Source organism: Rhinolophus hipposideros (genome assembly GCF_964194185.1).
Source record: "Rhinolophus hipposideros genome assembly, chromosome: 20".
Classification (NCBI taxonomy): Eukaryota; Metazoa; Chordata; class Mammalia; order Chiroptera; family Rhinolophidae; genus Rhinolophus; species Rhinolophus hipposideros.
In genome coordinates this window covers 183,541-204,653 of record NC_138066.1, presented here as the reverse complement: position 1 = coordinate 204,653, position 21,113 = coordinate 183,541, and the positions used below count along the sequence as shown (strand labels likewise).

At 54.9% G+C, this 21,113-nt stretch overlaps 1 protein-coding gene across 2 annotated transcripts; it reads right to left on the bottom strand.

The window, feature by feature from the left end:
* Positions 1 to 3,089: 3,089 nt before the first annotated feature.
* On the bottom strand, positions 3,090 to 17,816 carry NATD1 (N-acetyltransferase domain containing 1). 2 transcript variants are annotated; one of them, XM_081028561.1, is made up of 3 exons: positions 17,529 to 17,816; positions 9,085 to 9,203; positions 3,090 to 7,289 (listed from the first exon to the last, which is right to left on the bottom strand). In XM_081028561.1, exons 1-3 carry the CDS (start codon positions 17,632 to 17,634, stop codon positions 7,173 to 7,175), a joined length of 342 nt encoding a protein of 113 aa, XP_080884687.1. In that variant the 5' UTR covers positions 17,635 to 17,816; the 3' UTR covers positions 3,090 to 7,172. The 2 variants fall into 2 exon arrangements, with proteins under 2 accessions (XP_080884687.1, XP_080884686.1); XM_081028560.1 differs by lacking the exon at positions 17,529 to 17,816 and having other exon boundaries at positions 9,085 to 9,451.
* Between the last annotated feature and the right edge of the window lie 3,297 nt (positions 17,817 to 21,113).

Genomic DNA, 21,113 nt, shown 5'->3' with positions numbered 1-21,113 from the left:
AACTGAGGACGACTGAATGGGCCTTTGTTGCTTAAAGCCTTTTTCAGTTTTATTTCCTGTTATTTGGGGTCTAGTAGCAGTTACCTTTCCTAACACGACAAGGCCTCAAACACTCGTTTGTTTGCAAACTGTGTCTTGCTTACATATATCTCTTTCCTATACCTTGCTATAAACGGAAGGATCATCCAACACACATTGATGCCCAGCTCATTCCAACCACTTTTCCCTGGAGCCACAGGCTTATCGGTCTGTTGTCTGCCCTCCAAGCTGCAAATTATGATTTCAACAAACGGTTTGCTCCTGTATAATGTGTCTTCCACTTCCCCCTCCGCAATATCTATGTCCATGTTCCCTGCAGCCTGACCACTAAGCCAATGCTACATACGTCAGGCTTTAATTTATGGGAGCACTGTACTTCAAGGCATCCGGTATGACAAACAGACCCCAAAATGTAGATTGCTTAAAACATGATAGCCATATATAGGTTCTCACTCATGGTACAAACCAAAATGAGAGTTTGTTCTTGGCAGGTGGTTTTTCTCCGTGCAGCAACTCGGAGACCTGTGTTCTTTATAACAGGTACACTCCGCATCCTTAAAGCCTGGTCACTGTTGCACCCGGCAATGGAATGGGAAAAACAGAGTCTGGGAGGAGCCTCTCTCATTTCCACACACGTTGTATCTGGCTAGAGCTCGAACCCAGGAGCTCACTGGCTACAAGGGAGGCTGGTAGGGGCCGCTATGTGTCCACCAGCGGAACCAGACTGAGTAGTAGCAGCCTCTCCCACACCTCAAGGCTCTCCATCATCTTGCCCTACCCAACTCTCCAGGCTCATTTCCTGATTCACCCACTTCCAGCCGCATGCAACGTCCAGAGACGTCCAAGGCTATCACACTGCTAGGCCTTTGCTCATGAGGTTAGCCTGCCTAGAGCCCTCTTTTCCCCAAGCCATTCCATCTATTCATCCATCCGTCCATCTATCTATCTGTCCATCCAGCCAACAAATATTATTGAGCATTAAATATCTGCCAGGCACTGTTATTGAAATGGACAAAATGAAAAACAAGCAAACTCCTGTCTTCATGGGACTTATATTCTAGCAGGGAGATTCAGGCAACAAATAATAAACAAGATAAAATTAACCAGTTATATGTAAGGTAAGAAGAAAACAATCGGAAAAAGTAGAGTAGAGTAAGAGGAATCAGGAGGGGGTTGTGATCTGAGGAAAGAGGCCTGACTGAGGTGACAGTTGGGCGTGGACCTGAAGGAGGTGAGGAGGCCGGCCTGAGGATGTCTTAGGTTAGAGCGTTCTGTGCAGAGGGAACAGCAAGTGCAAAGGCCCTGGGGTGGGAGTGGCTTCACAGAGGTCAGGAACGGCTGTGGGGGGAAGGGCTGTGTGTGGCTGGGAGATAAGGTCAGAGGTCACGGGGCGCAGGCTGTGTGGGACCGGCGGACTGGACCCTTCACAAAGCACACCCACCTTTTAGTTTTGAACCTAGACATCCCTTCTTCCAGACAGCCTCCCAGGGTCCTCCCGTGTGTATGATAAGAGGCTTGTCACAGTTTTCTTACTGTGTGTGCTTTCAGACCCCCACCCTGTACTGTGTGTCCCCTGAAGAGGGAGCCCCATCTTCCTCGGTGACCCTTACATCCTCACTGAGCACATATGGGTGCTCAATGTGGGGTGGGATTGGCTTTCTGAACCCAAGTGTCTCCACCAGGAAAAGGAGGAGGCTTCACCCCTTGCAGGTGTGTTGGGAAATCTAAACAAGATGACCCGGTTTTATGACCTAGTTCGTGCACTTACTTGGCCTTTTTGTCTTCGATGGCAGATTATTCCCCAATTCTCCTTTCTCTAGATTCCAGAATGACGGTGGAGAGGCTTAGTCCTACCCCATCTCAGCATCTTCCCACAGCCAACATATGACTTCATCCTCGAGTCTCCTCACGGATTAGAACAGCCTTCGGAAAGAAGCCTGTCGAGGGGACCGTCCTCTGACCCCCTGTGCTCCACCCTCTCTAATTCAGAAGATTGCCAGGTCTCACCCAGCCAGATGGCCCACTGACAACCCGACAGACGGCCTGGAAGCGTCACCCCGACCCAAGTGCATGCTCATGACGCGCAGCCCACGTGGCACTAGTGTTGGTAGGACGGCATACCTCCGAACACGAGCTGCCCCACAGCTGTCGTGCAGTGCCTGGGCAGCGGGCTCTGTTGTCTCTACCGTGCTGTTTCAACCTTTAGTGTAGATGGATTGGAATAATGTCAGGTGCCCCGCTCCTAGCAGACAAGAATATTCCTTATTTTATCCCAACTATTTGTCTGCTGGCGTCCAGATCCCTTCCTCCCCCAGGTCACAGAGGGGCTAGATGCCTGCAAGCCACATTCCCCAGAGCCTTTACCAGTGTGCTGTCCGTTAATTTCTGCTGATGGGAGACAATGGCAGGACACTAGTGTTTCTGAATTCGGGGGTTTTAGTGGTGGCAGCAGTAGTGACCAGTGTGCGTGCCATCCTGAGTTTTGTTCAAGCAGCGAGGTCCCAGCAGCAGCCCAGTGATCATGGCTTTGGGTACCACTTCTGCTCCTCCAGCTCAGTGTGATAGCAGCTTCCCGAACTTACTAATATTTGGGTCCTCTCACCTCACTTCTGCTTCTTTCACCTTTCCAACAGTCTTCGGAACCAGTCCCATGCACTACACCCCATTTGAAGCACCTGGGGCGGTTTCCGCTCCCGACTCTACACTGACAGTCCTTGGTAGCAGGAATGGCATCCGAGGAACCACCTCTCAAACATGGACACCTGGCATTGGTTATCCGACCCTACGGGGTTACAGTAATGACTTCATCGCGCAGGGGAAATAGGACCCTGGAAGTTCACAGGACCAGTGGTAAAATGACTACTTTAATACCTCACTTATTTTAAGAGCCTGGGGACAGGTGCTTCGTGAAGGCAAAACTGGGAGACCGACTGGCTGCTGCCCGGGTCACTATGGCTCCGGTGTGGGCTGGCTGCTGGGACCACACTGCAATCAGTAGACAGAAAACTAGACTCAGCTCAAGGCGCAGATACAAAACTAGACAGCATCTCTGACAGCCAGAAAAGAAACTCTTTAATATCCTCTAGCCATGAGAATGGTACAACTGAAAACATAACCCTAAATTTGATCCTGCAAGTTGAGGAATTACAAGTCAAAGCCACAGCCTTGCTGGACCTTCGATATGAAATTTAGGGTGTTGATTTGGAAGGAGTGGGACCCTGAGAATAGTAGAGGGACATTTGGGTGGACGTCAGCAGCTCTGAGACCCCTGAACTGAGGAACATGGGGGTACGGTGGGACGCCCCACTGATATTCCCGTCACAACCCAGCTTGGCATGCAATGTCGTCTTTCCACGTCTGCCAGGCATCCCTGACGAGCCATGTACCAGGCAGCTCAAGACAGAACCCACCTCAGCCTTCCAAATGAGCAGAGAAATTGCCACAAGTGTGGTCTGTGTATTGCTTTCCAAAGTCATCTGTCACCTAAGTGGACAGAGACCTCACAACACGACACATCATTTTACAGAGAGGGTAGGAACTGGTCATGGATCCTGGTTCCTTCGCCTTCTAGCCACATGGGCAGCAACCGAATGCCTACTCTGAGCCCGTTTCCTCATCTGCAAGATCGGCCTGATGGCTGGTATCTCACGGACCTGCTGAAAACCAAGCTGGACAAACTGAAGGGCCTGGGGTTGCAGGGCCTCCTCTTTGTCCCTTGTCTGGGGTAGTGTTGTAACCCCAGGGTGGAAACTAGGAGAACATCCCATCCAGGAAGGAGCCCCTCCGTCCCAAGGCAGCCAGGAAAGGAGACGTGGCCCTGGGCCCAGTGCAGGCTGCTCTCCATGCTGTATTGCGAGGCTGTTTGTGACTTTACCCCATGAGCTTGCACGGGTGTCCCGCCTCCCTCCCCTGGACCAGAAGGCCCAAGCGAAGGCTTCTTAGGGGGGGAAGGGACACGTCTAACAGAAGCTGATACGAGGTGGTATGACAATACAGTCTCTTCCAGGTAAACCCCTTCCAACTGTTCCACAGTGAAGGGGAGCCTGTGGCCTCAGACTGGCTTTTACTTCAGGTAGAGGCAGGCGTCATGGTGGGGACCCTGGCCAGTGGGAAATAAGGGGTGTGGAACGCACGGATGGCAGTCTCCAGACCCTGATGCCACCGCTGCCACGCCATGAGACCTCAGCCAAACCCCAGTGCCTTTTAGAACCTCTTTCCCTACCAAAACGGGGGCTGTGCCAGCAACTAAATAAGAACCGAAGCAGGGATGGAAGAATGGAGTGCCCACCATTCATCTCCTCTCCTTCCTCACATCCTGTGGGCTCCCACACCTTGCTATGCCTCAGTATCATCAGTAAAAGCATGGCCAATAGACCACCATGGGATGGAGCAAGGCGGCATGGGGACAGCAGCACCTGGCCAGAGAGCACCCACTGTGCCTCTTCTAGCAGCAGTCCTGGAGCCAGGCACTAGGCCACAGCTTTCATCGCAATGTATGTCATGCGATCTGCTCAGGAGTCGGAGAAGTAACAAAGGGAGGTCTGCAGCCTTGGCCCAGACGTCATCTGGGACAGGTCCTGAGTAGGAAAGGCACATGAGTCACCACCTATTTTGACCGGGCAAGAAAGAGAAAGCCACAAAGTGAGATGTGACAGGAGAGCAGGGCACCTTTGTACAATCTCCTGGAAGGGTGGCCGACGCGGGCGCCCTCGCCTCCTGAGGCATGCGGGCACAGGTAGGGGACAGGCTGGGATACCAGACATATGGGGACAGCACCAGGGGCAGGCCAGCCATGGCAAAAGTGGCCGTGTCGGCTGAGGGGGCGGGGGTCTCCAGGCCGGGGTCTGCAGTGCCCCCAGCCCAGCAGAGTAGGCTATCACTGCTGCCTCGAGGCTCTGCTGGAGCCTGAGGGCCAGGCTGGAGCCTGAGGGCCAGGCCGGCCCCAGCAGCAGACCCCCTGTAGCGGGGCAGTGGCACTTTAAGGCAGCCGAGGAAAGGAGGCCAGGTCATACCTGCAAAAACTAGGGACAAGCTGTCCCTGGGTCCAGGGCTGCGCAACCCTCCCCAGCACCCCCCAGACCCTGCACGGCTCCTGTTTCAAGTAACAAGTGTTTTGTGTGCATGCTGGCCCGGGCATGGCGAGTCGCCTGCTGTTAGCACACAGGTTCAGGCTGGGACAATGGGGATGGGAACCGGTCCCTCCTGGTGCCACCTGGCCCTCTGCTCCCTGAGCTCTGGCTGCCTGCTTGCCCTGGGCCCGTGTGCAGGACATCCTCCTAGCACTGAGTCACCTTATCCCACGGGCTGCAGAGGGAGAGGGAGACGGCATCAGCTCGGAGCTGCTGAAGAGTTTCATGAAGGAGTCTGTGCTTAAACTTGGGGAGGAATGCGTGAATGGGGAGGGGTTGAGCCTGGGGAGGGAGGGAAAAGGCCCAGACCCTGGGCTGGCTCGTTTGTCCACTCTTGGACCTACAACCCACCCTTTCCTCAAACTGCCAGGAATGAGACACCCCCAACCTTGGAGGGAACCGAGCAGCTGAGCCCACCTCCTGCCAGAGATTTCTTCCTGGCTCACAACTGCCAGCACGGTGGGGGCCCAGAGGCTTCCCTGCCCCTCACAGTAGCCCTTTGCAAACAGAGCTCGGGGACGCCCCAGGTCCTCTTGGGGATTCCTGGAGGCGAGTGCGCATATGCACAGTGGTATGTTCCTGCCACTGCACAGGAAGGTATTTGTGCACAAATGCCTGGGGTAAGGCCCTGAGCTGCTGCGGGGGGTGGGGGTGGGGGCTCGGTAGAGACTGGGAGCGAAGAGCTGAGTGGAAAAGGTGACCACGAGTCAACATCTGCTGCAGCAGGTCGGATAAAGGGAGGAGTCACCATGGTAACCAATGTCCTCAGCACCCACATCTCCTTGAGCCCCAACCCCAGCCAGAGGCCTGGACAGGACACATCACTCTCAGGGATTCACTGTTAACTTACGTCTCTGCCCCCAAGGGACCCTGACTCCTGGGATCCTCTTTGACCCGTGAGGAGTGGGGCATAGGAGATAAGGACCCTGAGTCCCCAAAGCCCCCAGAAAGGCTGGGTGCTAAACAAAGGGTGCTGGGGTATGCCTCCCAATCCATTACCAGGAAGGTTGGTCTGGGAGGGGCCCTGCGAGCCCAGACAGACTTCATCCAGAGAAAGATGCTCTGCTGTGTGGCAGCCACAAAGGAAATCTCTTGGGTGGTGAGGATGGTTTTTGAGGAGTTTGCCTCCCACCCCAGATGCTTAGCTGCGCCTGGAGCTGGCCCCTGGCAGACAGGCAAACGGGGAGGGCAGGGCAGCCACAGGGGATAGGGACCTTGGTTTCCTGCAGAGCTGGCAGGCAACAGGGCAAGGAGTGAAGGAAACTGGTACCAAGGAGAGAACAGCCAGTGATCCCGCATCAGCCTCTCAGCTGAATCACAGCTTGGCAATCAGCATCCCGCGTGAGCGTGCCTGTGCGCGTGTGTGCAGTCGAGCCTGAGCAGCGCCCAGTCTACCCACCCCCGGGCTCACACATCAGGGAGGGCTGCCCCTCGCTGGCCCCTGCCAGGGCACACAAGTCAGAGGAAGAGAAGGGGCAGCACTAGTGGCAGCCACGGCTTGCGCTGTGTCCCTCGTAAGTTGGCACACAGTTTCTTATTGCTCCTTTCAGCGTGGGACACCCTCCTCATCTGCAGAAAGGACACAGATGGAGAGGCAGTGGTGGTGGGTGGAGGAATCCAAGACAGCCCCCCTGTCAATCACAGAGCAGGGAACAGTAGGTGGGACCCAGACTGGCCACAGGGACGCCCCCGTTCCTGTTCTGGTCCTGGTGGAAGGCCCTTACAAGCCTACGCACAACAGGCCGTGAAGCCTTTTGAGTAGCTGGCCAGCATCTGCAGAGGGGAGCTGCCAGACGGCGGCCGCCTGGCCTTTCCTTGGTCACAGTCACTGGACCGCTGCCCATCCTCGGCCAGCTGCCTCCACAGGCCACAGATGGGCGTCCTTACAAAAATAACTCTGAGTCTGTCCCCGGGGGGTCCAGCTTTCCTGAGAGCACTCAGAGGGCCGGGGTGAAGGCCGTGAGGAAGGACGTGGCAGGAGCTCTCCCACCCCGCGAGCCAGGGTCACGGCTGCAGGCGCTCCAGGTACTGTGGCAGCGGGTTCTCCTTGATGTACTTCTGGACGTACCAGCACGTGAGGTGGGCCTTCAGGTCCTCGTCCACCACGAAGTCCAGAGCGGCCTGACAGACGGGCAGAGAGAGCGGTCAGTGCCCACGGAACACACCCTGGGCTCACGGGGCCCCGCCCCCACACCTCTCAGGCTATTCCCTCCGAGGGCGGGGCCTGGCTGCCCATGGCCACCTGTTCTACACGGAGGTAGGGGGTGCTGTCACCACCTCCTTATTTCAGTAGGGGAAACTGAGGCAGAAAGCACTGGTAAATTGCCCAAGACATGTATCATGGAAGAGAATGAGCAAGGATTGGATCCTGAGCGTCTACTCAAAACTGCCCGGGAGGCGGCCTCCATACAGGGCAACCAAGAGCCAAGTGGCGACATGGGCAGGAGCTAAACCTGGAGAAGCCACCCCGTTGCCTGTCTTATCTGTCCCACACCTACCCAGGCCTGTCTCCGCAACAAGACTGCTTTCCAATCTCAGGGGCTCTGCGTTCACTGGGTGTCTGCCTAACCTCCCCTTTTTATCCTTCACGTGACAGCTCACATAACATCTCCTCCTGGAACCTTCCCCTGGAGGCTGGGTCAGGGAGCCTCAGAGCTCCCACAGCCCCACAGGAATCCTGCACCCAGCAGAGGTCACACTTAGTTATTACAGGTCTCTCAAGGGCAACGGTGAGGGAAGTGACGGGGACAGTGTGTGGCCTTGGTCTACGGCTGGTGTCACTGTGTCCAATGAGCTCAGGAAAGGGAGAGCAAGGGCATGTCTGGTGTACCTCCCTGTCCCCAGGGTCTTGCACACAGTTGGTGTTTAATAAATGTTTACTGACACGAGGTAGAGGACGGCCTGGGTGGGGTTGACTCTTCTGATGAAAAAGGAAGCAGCATGTACTGAGTGCCTACAAGGGCCTGGCACTGACACTGTTGGCCCATTTGACTTCCCAGCACCCCTGAGCTGGCCTCTGTGCATTCACTGTCCAGTCTGCACCTGATCCTAGGGTTTAAAACCTGAGACCTAGTGACAAGAGTCCAGTCTATTCTCCCATTTTGTAGATAAAGAAACTGAAAGCCCACGGAGGCGCCAGTCGAAGGCCACATGGTAAGTGCCCTCGTGCCCTGGGCAGGAAGGGCTCAGGAAGTCATGGGCAGGGCTCCCCAGGGTGAGGACAGGGCCCAACTCCCCTTTACCCAGGTCAGCAAATCCTGGCGTTTCCTCACTGGTCACACAGATGGCTCTCACAGACGTCACTCCCACAGATGGCGGGCACAAGTCCCCTGCCCTGGCCCAGACAGTACCAACTAAAAAACCAGGCAGAGAGTGGGGGAGGAGCAGAGGCCTGCACTGGGGGGGAGGCAGAGGGAAGAACCGGGGCCCCTGTAGCAGCCCTCCAAGGAACTTAAGGCCATTCTCTGCTCCAGGCTGCAGTCCCTTTCATTAAATCCCAGTCCGCTCTCCAAGCATGCTGGGGTTTGAGGTGCTTTGGGGATGAAGGGAGTGGAAGAGAAGAATGGGGAAAGAGCCGATTTATTTGAACATTCATCATTCACTTGTTCAACAAGGATTTACTGAGCACCTATTATGTGCCAGATGCTGGGATCCCAGACCGTGAGCTCCTGACACAGGGGGTGTCGGTGGCCCTGAAGGCTTCGTGGTGCAGAACCTGGGGCCTGGGCCCAGAATCACTGCCACCAGCCTGAGAGGAGCCAGGAGTAGGTGACACATGCTCCCTGACAATCTCCCAGCTGCAACCTGTTGGCAAGGTGGGCACCCGTTTGTACTTTGGCCAAGAAACAGGCTGCGGTCAGCCACCAGGGCCATGGTTTCCTCTGGGTGGGCATACCTCCCCACCCCCACTCCCTACCTTGGCGAGGTGCTTGGCGATGCCACGCCCACGGTAGGCATCAGGGACCTCGGTGTGCTGCAGGTCCACGATCCGCTTTCCCACATACTCATAGAGCAGGACAGCCCGGTCGTGACATCCTGCAGGGGCGGGTGGTGGACACGTGAGGCTGTGGAGGCCCAGGGGCCTGACCCAGGCACCGAGGCTGGGGTGGAGCGACAGGCATCTGGAGCCTGAAGTTTGCTCCCAAATAATCTCTCTGTGCCTCAGTTTCCTCATCTATAAAGTGGGAATAAAACATTCCTCATTGGGGTGTTTGGAGGACTAAGTGAGGTAATCTGTGTAAAAGGCTTAGAGCATCGCCCAGAACACTCAAGGCCCCCATGAACCTATGAACCTATGCTATGAACCTATGCTGTTATTCTCAGTCTCAGCATGCCAAGGCCCCCAGCACCCCCCATTCTGTACCCCCATCTGAACACCCTCCCGAGGGTCTGGTGTCCCACGTCCAGCGCTGGATGCAGAGCAGGGCTTGGCAAGTCCCCAACTAAACCAGAGCCTGCAGAGACAGAAGAGCAGGCCATAGATTTGTCAGGACTACCCGCTGGGCCCAGGGAAGGTCAGACAGTGTGGCACCATCATCCACAAGAAAGTGACACTGGGCACATACGCAGGAACAAACTAGCTTTTGTGCCCTCTCAGGCCTGCCAAGACTGGAGCTCACCAGTCCACCCAAGTCCTGCTGGAAAACATTTACCTGGAGTTCCTCTAACCAGTCGTCTCTAGTTCCCCATCTGCCTGCCCATCTACCTACCCAGCCATCCCAACCGGCCATACATCTATCCACCAATTCAACAAATGTTTACTGAGCCTCAGGCACTGTTTCAGTTGCTGGGGACAGAGCAATGAATAAGCCAGACAAAGAGCCATGCCCTCCTGGAACTCACTAGAAGAGGAGACAGAACAAAGAAGCAGGCAGGAGTGGAGCAGGGGCTTATGCTGGGTGGAGACAAGACAGGAAGGAGAGGGACTTGGTTATGTGACGTCCAGGGAAGTGTCCTAGGCAGAGGGCATAGGCAGTACAAAGGCTCTGAGGCAGGAGTGGGCACGGGAGAGGGTGGAGATGAGGGCAGGGAGGTGGGGGGTGGGCAGGTCCTGCGGGGCCTCTTAAACCATCCTGAGCTGGGAGCCACGGAGGGTCCTCGGCAAAGGAGGGACAGGATGTCATCATGATGTCACAGGACTCACCCTGGCTGCTCTGCAAACAGACCTGGGGCAGGAGCAGGGTGACCAGTGGGGTGGCTGCTGCACTAGTCCGGGTGAGAGAAGAGGGGGCACAGACAGGGCGGCAAGAGGGGCGTGGGGGGAGTCAGATTCTGACTGTTGGGAAGGTGTAGCTGGCAGGATGTGCTGAGGACGCGGACGTGGTGAGTGACAGAAAGGACAGCTCCAAGGTTGGTCATTTCAGTGAGCTGTGAGTGGGTGTATGAAGGAAACAAGTAAGCTGGGTTCGGGGAGAGCCTGGGCCACTTAGCCAGAGGGAGCCAGGGAAGACCCTCCAGGGAGAAAACCTCTGAGCTGAGGGCAATCGGGGAAAAGACGGCCGAGGGAAGGGCAGGGGGAGGACAGGTCCAGGACGGAACACACAGCAAACTGAGGTGACAATACACAATTCACTGTCCCTAACAGAAAACATGTCAATGCCAATTGTGTTTCTCTGATTTTTAAAAGCAAATTGTATTTCATGTGTTTTTCGCTTTAAAGTGCCAGAGAGAATTTGTTCCTAAATGCTGTGCAGGCCCCGGGCCTGCGGGGAGTTTCCCAAGTATAAGACTGACAGACTGAGGGATACGAATGACGAATCCGGATACCCGGACAGGGTCCAACCCCAGTTAGGAAGCTTTCTGGTTCTCCAAAGCTCCAGGAATGAAGGTACAATTCACCTCCCCATTTCCAGATGGGGAAACAGACCCCCACACCCACATCCCACAACAAGTCCGAGGTGAAGCTGGAACCTAGGCCTCCAGACCCAGAGCTCAGTCCAGTCTTTCTGCTCCATCTCGACACACCCTCTATCTATCTCCTGCCGCCAGGCCTTTGCCCACTAGTTCCCTCTGCCTGGAATACCCTTTCCCCTTCTCAGATCCAGCTGAGGGGAGCCCCCCAGCCTCACCTCCGCCCCATGCCTCCAAAGCTCCAGGACCTCCTCCTCTGGGCCTGACGGCTGCTCCGATGGGCCAGAGACCCAGCTTTGACCTCCATTACCACCTTCCCCGACTGGGCAGCACAAAACTCAGTGCTCAGCTCCTACTCCTGCTGATGTTGATTCAGCTCACCCAGGACAGGAGAGCAGAGATCAGGAGGATATTCTACGCCTGACCTGGTCACCAGCGACTGAAGGAGCTACCTGCCTGCCCTGGCCATTTAATTACGCCCAAAACTCATCGAGGGCCTACTACGTGTCAGGCAGGGCTTCCAATGCTAGGTGTGCAGCAGTGAAGAAAACTGACCAAACATTCCCTCATGGAGGGAGACAGACAATAAGCAATATCATTATAAACAGTGTAAGATTCGGAGGTCACTAGCTGGAGCACAATACAGCAGAGAAGGGGTGGGGGGGCAGGGCTGACATTTTAAAGAGGGAGGCCTTTCTTGAGCAAAGCTCTGAAGGGGGTGAGGGGTCCAAAAGATATAGGGAATGAACAGTCCAGGTGGAGAGAACAGCGTGTGCAAAGGCCCTGAGGTAGAATGTTCAAGAAGCAGTGAGGGGACTGACAGAGCTATGCTGGAATGAGTGGGGGAAGAGTAGTAGGAAGCCACGATGGGGGTTCTGGGGCCAGACCACATAGGTCCTTGCAGGTCATGGAATACACCTCAGCTTCTGGGCCATCCCTGCAGACAGGGAGGTGGTAGGGCCTCCAGCCCTTACAAGCTTGTTAGAATTCCTCTGTTCATTTGCTTACCCACTCTCTCAATCAATATTCCTGCAGTGGCCACTTGGACCGTGGATGGACCAGATGCCAAGTGGCCTTAGGAAGTCTCTGCCCCACCACCTCCCCACCCATCAGCTCCTGGTGGTCACAAGGGCTTCGTCACACTGCATCCCCAGTGTCCAGACCAAGGGAGACACCCAAGAAATATTTGTCCTCCAAACAACTGCTGTTCTCTCTCTGCCAGACACACCACAGGGGTTTGAGGTTGACTTGTGGGCTAGTGGTATGCTCAGCACTCTAGTCTTCCAGAGCCTGGCCTTGCGTCTTTGGGGAGACAGCAGATGGCAGCAGCTGTGGAGCCCTGCCAAGCGGCAGGCCTCTGCTCAGCTCTCTCCACACACTAATCCTCATGAGAATCTTACAAAATGGGTAGAATTCTTAGAGCCCTGTTTACAGACAGGGAAACAGAGGCCCCAAGAGGCAGTGAGACAGCTTCAGTGTGTGGAGCAGGCTGGAGAGAGGCCGAGGTCACTTAGGAGGCTCTTCTGGCTGAAAGAGGAACAGAAGGGCTTCGGGGCCACCAGGGTGAGCGTGGGCTACACGTGAGGGAAAGAGTGTTAATGACACCGTCCCCCACGCCCCCACTGGCCAGATCATACCACACTAGCTGGAGGAACCCGACCCTTCATAGCGGACAATCCCAGAGTGCCTGGCCTGTGGCCTATGGCCTGGCACCTCGGCCTTAAAGGACCCGTCAAGGCCACCCAGTCCCAACTGCTCACATCTGACAAGGCCCAAACTCCCCTCCCCCTCCTCCAAACCCACCTGGAGAGCCCCCAGAAATGGCCAGCCCCTGTGGCTCAGGCCAAGATCCCGGGGTCCTCCTTGCCTTCTTTCTCTCACACTCTGAGCGGATCCTGTGGCAGGCCCATGGGCAGAACTCAAAACATGCTCACATCTCCGTGGGCCCCCCTATATCAACCCATGGAAGCCGAGTCAGATCCCATCCGTCCTCAGCTCAGGGCCCTAATCCAGCCCCAGCAGCCTCCTCCCTACTCCTCACTATGCCCAGCTCTCCACCCCCCAGCTTCTGTCAGGCTGCTCCCACCTCCTGGTACCTCTCCCTCTAGAGCCTCCAAGATTGGCTCCTTCTTATTATTCAAGGGGAGCCCAAACATCACCTCCCCAGAGGCAGTGCTTTTAGTTAGCCACTTACCCTTGGGCACGTGGCCATCCGTCACCATCGTTAGGGCAGCTGGGCCCATGGATACTGCTATCTCCGCTCAGAGCATTGTGGGCTGAGCCCCCGAACAGGCCTGGCTGGACCCAAGCCCTTTTCTGGGCTGGGTTCTGTGAGGCACCAAGAACCACAAGCCTCTGACTAGCAAAGCGGGTCAGTACTTGCCACTGTTGGGAGCCAGAGGCACAAGCCCAAGGCAGGGAAGGGGCCTGGGTTCCAGTCCCAGCTCTGCCAGGTGACCTTAGACCAGCCCCGACATCTTGTTCCCGAGACCTCTCCTGTCCTGGGACAACTGCTACCTCCCTCCTGGGCCTGAGAATCACATCGAGATCATGAAATGAACTAGTTTTAAGAAAAGTTACAGCTGTTCAGGTAATGAGAGACCCTTCCCCGGTCTCCACCCCAGTACCCTGCACTGGCCCCAACCCCAGGACCAAAGGCCCCAGGGAGTTATCAGGAGAGGCAGTCATCAAGAAACCATCTTCCCTGGCAAGTGGGGAAGGGAGCCGGGGTTCTGGGTGGGAGACATGGGGTCTTTGCGGAGAGCTTAACCTCCAACATCTCCACCCTGCCCACAGCGGTGCTACGAGGAGGATCAGTGGATGAAAACACTCCCTGTACCGATGAGGAGGGTGAGGCGGGGCCAGGCAGGAAGCAGGCCTTCTGCTGCCTGTGGGGGCTGAGGTGGCGACCAGGGACAAGTGGGTGCGGAGAACAGGGCAGGCCCCAGAAGCACCCAGATGGTGTTTTGGATGTCTCCACATGCAGAGCCTGGTTTGGGGAAGGGTCACATGTTGGTGGCTCACTGGGAGGGTCCAGAGAAGGGGCTGTGTCCTGGGAAAGCTTAAGGGGCCCAGCCAACACAGCCAGGAAGCACGTGAGAGCAGACCCTGGGGTTACCCGGGAAGTCCACCCACAGAGCCAGTCGGTCCTCTTGCCATATTAGGTATCATCCCCTGCCCCCCCGACCCTCCCCGCTCAGGGACAGGGCGCTAGGTGGCCATCATAAGGTACTATGGGGCATGGGCGCTTCCCGGGGGGAGCAACGGGCTGACGCAGGAGCCTCATATGCAGGGATCCAAAGCCCACAAGACGTGCTGCTGCACTTCCGGCCCTGCAGCCTCTGGGGCGCTGAGGGAGGCCAGAGGCAGACTCTCTGGGGACTCAGTCTTTCTGTCAGCAAAATGGGGTTGGGGAGGACGTCCCAGGATTCTAGGATTCCCAAACGACCCTTCCTCTTGAAGCAAGTAAGACACTCAGGCCTGGCTGAGAGGGAAGGCCTGGGGTGGGGGCTCAGTTCTGGCTTCGCTGCCTACTGGTTGTGCGCCCTGGTTTCTCTACCTATGAAAATGGTGATATAAAGCTAGCATTTTAGAAGCTGGGTTTGGAGGTCTGACAAGCCTGACCTGTAGCATTCTCTCACCATGTCAGAAAGACCTATCCAGGCTTCCTTCAACATCTGCCCAGGAGCTAGCCATTTCTCTCCACCTCTGCTCACACTGCCTGGACTAGTGCAGTAGCCACCTCCCTGCACTGTCCTACCTCACACAGTCTGTTTCCTTCAGACCAACCAGAGGGAGCTTGGAACATCTGGACCATTCTCTGCTCAGAAGCCTCCCCCACTTCACTCAGAGTCAAAGCCAATTCCTCACAATGCCTTCCAAGGCCACTGCTCCATCTACCCCCATGACTTCCTGATGTCACCTGCGATAGTCCTGTCTCTGTTCCTCCACCCCCTGCTGCTCCCAATGCCCACAAGGCATTGCAGGGCCTTGCCTGTGCTGCTCCTTTCATTTGGAACACTCTTCCCACTGTAGCTGCCTTCCTTGCCTTCTTTACTTAAATGCTACCTTCCCAGGGAGCCTCTCCTGGACACTGAATTCTAAACAGCAGCGCTTTCCTGACACACCTTCCCTCTGCCCTGCTTTCTTACCAGGCTCTTGTTTTCTAGGACGCCTTACACTTGATTTATTGTCTTCCTCCTTTGAGACTGTCAGTCCCACGAGTCCCCAGCACCCAGAACAGTGCTTGGCACACAGCCGGTGCTCAGTAAGGACTTAGGGAACAAATCCTAGCCCTTCAACTTCCAATGTGCAAAACCCTGGGAAGTCAGTCACTCATCCATGCCTCAGTCTCCTCATCTATAACCCCCTCAACCCACCCAGCAGCGCTATGAAGATGAGGTGAGTGACTCTACGTGCACAGGGCCTGCCTGGAACAAGGACTTAATACAGTTGCTCAGATCTCTTCTCTCACACAGAAGCAGAGCTTGCTGGAAGCTCATCATCCCACCTTAGCTATGGAGACAGCCTGGGCGCCAGGAGCCCTAGGGTGGCTTTGCCTCTCAGCCTCAGTGTTCACATCACTCAATGGACACGATGAGCCGGCCGCCAGGGCTGGCCTCGCAGTTCAGGAGACATTACGATAGGCTGTTCCCCTCCCCAGGTGGGGCAGGGTAGGGCCCAGACACCGATGACCCCTGTCTCACCCCCCAGCCCCCATGCACACCCAGACTGGGCCAGCCTGGGCTGCACAGCCCCCGCGTACGGGCAGGAGAGGCGCTGGCAGCCTCGCACTGTTCCCTGGGTTTGGCTGGGGGATCCCTGGTCCCCTTCATAGTTAGCCGTCTTCTGGTAGTAGGTCCCAGAAGTGGCAAGTTTAGAAATATGGCTAGGCACGTCTAGCCCTGACCATAGCCAGCTTAGAAGGGTGTCCTTTGGCTGGACTCATTTAGAAGAAAAAGAAGGGAAACCCCAAACATCTGCTTCTTCTCTGTGAACAGATAAAGCTGCCTGAGCCACCAAGGGAAACAGAGACCTCTCTGGAACCTCAGAAAAGAGGATTTGAAAAGCCACAATGCCCCTCCCCACAAGAGTGGCCAGGGCTCTGAGAGTCATGGCCAGGTAGGCCACAGCTGGCACCACTGCGGTGGAAGGGCTTATTCCATGTGGAAAGAACCGTGTTTGAGTTCCGGCTCTGACACTTAATGATGCTGGGCAAGTCACTCCTGCCCTGTGGTCTGAGCCTGTTTACTCATCTGTAACGTGAGGGGGTGAGGCCCACACGCCAAGGATGTTGTAACAGGGATATGCTAGGGCCTGGCTCCATCCCCAGCACGGCCTACAAGGGGGTTGGAGAAACGTCCATGCCCCAGGCCCTGGCCCCTCCCGACTGCACTCAAGTGCAGATTGGAGGAGCCCAGTTCCAGGAGTCAGACCACGTGGGACCCTATCCCAGCTCTGCCCCAACTTACTACCTGACCTCAGGCAAGCCTCTCACTTTTCTGGGTCTCTGCCTTCCCTTCTCAGAAATGGGCACAGTGATGTCTAAGGGTCCTTCCAGCTCAGACACTGCCGCAGGGGGGCTCAGCTGGGAAGGAAGAAAAAGCTATTAACGCAGAAGTGGTGGGATGAAGGGAATTCATGGTCCTTGATTTTATAATTCTATTTCTGATCCCCTAGACCTCTTAGGAGGCGCTGCAGGCTAGTCAGTAGAGGAATCTCTCCTTACTGGTAACGAAGATTTGACTTTGCTTTCTGGTTTTAAAAACAATGATCAGTACATGCTTATTAGCACTTACTGTGTGCCGCAGGCGCTGTTCTAAGCCTTTACTCTTATTTCAGCATTTCATTCTTACAGTCAGCCAAGAGGTATGCACTGGTGTTACTCCCCTAGTAAGGATGGAGAAACTGGGACACGCAGAGATGAGGCAACTTGGACGAACTCGCAGAGACGCTAGTCTGACGAGGACACCATACCCCTCCCCACACCCCTCTCTCGGTCATCTCCAAGTCTGCCCAGAGGATTCTTCCAAACCCCTCGGTGCAGAAAAGCTAAGGTTCCCAGGGGCAGCAAGAAGCCATGGAACACCGGAGAAAGGGAAGGTCATGGCTGACCCACTCTCCAGGATCTCAAACAGCAGCCGCCAGCGGGTGCCCAACAGGACACCGGAAAACAGCAGGGCCTGAGCAGGTGCGGGTTCCCAGTGGCGGAGGGAGGGCGCCGGAGGCAGGAGGCCGGAGCTGCCCCGCTCCTGCCCCCTCCCTCCCCGTGGGCCCGCCCCTCCCCAGCCCGCGAGTCGGCCGCGCCCCCAACTAGCCCGCGAGTGCACCCCGGGCCCGCGCCGGGAGCGCTGGGCCCAACGGCCGCCACCAGAGGCCAGCCCGCGGCGCTCGTTCGAGACGTCCCTCCAGGGCTGTGGGACAGGAGCGCGCGCCCCAGCTAGGGGGCAGCCTTGGCGGGCCCCGCTCGCTCCGAGACAAAAGGCGGGGGCGGGCCGGGCACCGCGTTACCGTTCAGCCGGACGGTGAACTGGCGGCGCCGACGGTCGTGCTCCACGCGGATGGGGCAGCCCTGCTCCAGCGCGCCCAACGGCACGGCCGCCGCCGAGTGCGCCATCTGCGCGCGGGGCAGAGGCCGCTCGGACCCGGGCCGGGCGTCGGCTCGGCGGGGCCGGGGGCGCGGGCCTGCTACCGCGGGGGCGCGGAGGCGCTGGGACGACGCCGGGGGCGCCGGTCGGCCGGGAGTCCGCACCCGAGAGACCGCAGGCGGCGGCGCTGAAACTGACACTCGGCGGCGGCCGCAGCAAAAAATAAAAAAATAAAAAAGGGGGGGGGGCAGGAAATCAGCTGTGAGGTCACGTGCGGCATGCAACCAGTGAGCGCGGGACCTTTTTGTTTTGATACATTCCATCCCACTCTTAAAGGGGCCGCACGCCTCTCCGGCTGCGTTCCAATCGCAGTTCCAAACAAAACAAAGCTAGGGCATCTGTCCCGGGGCTACTTTTCCGTCTGGCGTTTGACCCACAGTCAACTTTGGGGCCTCCACACGGACCCCTTCTCAAGAAGATACAACGATCTGTAGGGAAAGTCTAATCATCCCCCTCGCAGCCACCATTTATTAAGCACTTGCTGTGTGCGCGGTCTGCGCATAGCAAAGCCCTAGTGAGACAAGAAGCGCTCTGTGAGGATTCACTGCGCTTAGTGAAAATTCTATTCACGAGGAATAGATATGCTGGAGTCTATTTTTACAGATGAGGAAATAGACAACGAAAGCAGTGAAAGACCTTAGTGAGGCCACACAGCTGAGGCCCTGGGAGGACGTGTGAGGGCTGCGGATGCCTTCCATGAGAGGCTGTGGCTGCTGAGAAAGGATTAGCCTGAGAAATCTTGTTTGGGATAGGGGCAAAATGCCACTGCTCCTCAAAAGATGCAGAAGTACAGGAAGAGACCTTGGAGATCCCTGGATCCATTCCTCAGATGGGTAAATTGAGTCCCAAGAGGGGCAGGGACTTGCTTGAGGACACACGGTGCTCTTCAGGACCCATACTTCTTTTTTGAAAGGGAATTGACCCTGCTCCCACTGCCCCTGAATTTGCTTATATCTGAAGTTGCCCTTCCCTCCTACCCATAACTGCAACACTGAATTACATGACTCTTTTCTAGTTTGTTTATTAAGGTGTATGCTTGATGTTCACTCCCACGTGACCACCACCCAAATCAAGATACAGAACACAAGTGTTTCCCTTGCCCCTTTCAATCAATGCCCCACCCTTTGAGGTAAATACTACCTTGACTTCTAGCATCATTGACTAATTTGTCTTTCCCAGAACTTCATATAAACGGAATTGCATAGTATGTACTTTTAAGTGTCCAGTTTCTTCTGTTCATTTTGTCTGTGAGATTCATCCATGTTTGAGCGAGTATCTTTTTCATCACTGAATACTATTACATTGTGTGCATTTACCACAGTTTATCCACCCACCTGTTGATGGGCATTTAGGTTGTTTTGGGGTTTGACTGTTCTGAATAGACCTGCCATGTACATTCTTGTCCATATTGTAGCACTCCTCTCCGGTGACTACCAGGCATGGATTGCTGGGTCCCATAGGACGTTCATCTTGAGTTTCATGAGAAATTGTCAGACGTTTCTTCAAAGCGCTTGTACCATTTTACACTCCTACTGACAATTTTGAGAGTTTGGCGTTGTCAGTCTTTTCAGTCTTTTTAATTTTAGCCGTTCTGATGAGTGTGAAGTGGTCTCTCACTGGCTTTAATTTGCATTGTTTGCCGGTGTGGAGTCTTTTTCATATGCCCCTTGGCCCTTAGGAAAGGTACTTTTGTGAAGTACCTGTTTAAGGATTTTACCTACTCATCTTTTTATTTTTATAGTTTGGTTATAAGTCCTTTGTCAGATACAATTATTGAGAATATTCTTTTTTGAACAAGCGTGTATTGTATTACGGAGTTTGGAAATAAAACAAGGCTGAGGAGTGAGTTATTGTATATATAAGAAGACAGAAATGGATGCTGGGGTCAGAGGGGGCTTTGACCTCATCTGCATCAGCATCAGGCTGGCTTCAATCCTGAGCAAGCAAGATAAGCTCTTGTGTTTGTCCCGGATGACTTCTTTATCTCCAAAGAACTTGAGTGGGGAGGGGAGGCCAGAATAAGTTTATGGAAATACTATGAACAGGCCATGCTGTTTCCCACTCTGGGCCTTTGCGTGTGCTGTTGCCCAAACATCACTTCCTTTAGGGAACCCTCATTGATGCTCCCCAGCCAGCCCGGGGCCAGAGGAGATTTCTCCTCTCCAACTCCCTGGCATGTCTCGGTGCAAGCCAGGCCCAGCATAAGAACCCAGGATCCTCTCCGTTTTTCAGTTTCTTCTTTCCTATTTTGAAATGTCTATTAGCTAGTTGGGGTCTTTGAACTTTGCAGAAGTTTTTTGTGGAACAAGGCAGTGTATCAATAAAAGAATAAAGCAAGCAATTAGTGTTTGCTGAGTTGATTTGCTCTATCTTTTGACCCCAAAGCATGCTAGTCACAGAGGAGAGCTTGGTGACGCGCAGGTGGGGGTTGGGGGGTGGGGGTTGCTGAATAAATGTGTGACCCCTGAAATTAGAAAGCAAAGCTGGGTCCCAACAGCCTTGGGGTAGATGGATCCTCGGTGCTAAAAGCCCCATGACTGGGGCCTGGAAGTGCCACAAAGAGACCAAGTCACATGTATGTAGGATATCATTTATTCAATTATTAATTCACTTAGCAAATATTTATTGAGCACTTACTGTGTGCCAGTCACTATTCTAGGGGAACACAACAGTGAACAAAACAGACCAAACTCCTTGTCCTTCAAGTGCTACATTCTAGGAGAGGGAGAGACAATGAGCAAAGAAGGAAGTAGATACATGATTCATCTGAAGTGCCCAGAGAGAGATTCAGTTGGAAGGGGTGTGGGATGTGCTTTTGGAGGTTTGAGACAGGTGGCCAGAACTGACCTTACCTGACTTGGGCTCTTTTCATGAAAGATTTGAAGGAGGTGAGGGAGTGAGTCAGGACCTGTTGGGGGAACAATGGTCCAGGTTAGAGGGAATAGCCAATAGCCAAAGGCCCTGAGGTATGTTTAAAGAACACACTGAGGCCAGTGTGGCTGGAGCAGAGTGAGCCAGGGGATAGAGGGTGAGGCCAAGGGAATTGAGGGCAGATGGAGGGCCCTTGCTGGCCATAGTGAAGGCTTTTACTCTGAGCCAGGAAGGAGCCATGGGACAATTTTGAGCAGATCAGGAACACTATCTTAGGGTTTTGTTTTGCTTTTGTAAAACATTGGAAAATTTCAAACATATATGTAAATAGAGAGAATAAAATGAAGCCCAGTATATACATCATGGCTGAAGTTTTTGTTTGTTTGTGGTTTTTTATTTACAAAATTTAAGGTAGTATTTACGTGCAGTAAGAAGTACACTTCTTTGAGTATGGTTTTGACAAATGTACTTCCTCATGTAGTTGCCAGCACAACCAAGTTATAAAGCAGTTTTATGACCCCCACCGCCCCCGTGCCCCTTTAACCCTTCCCCACTCCATCCCCAATCTATTTTCTGT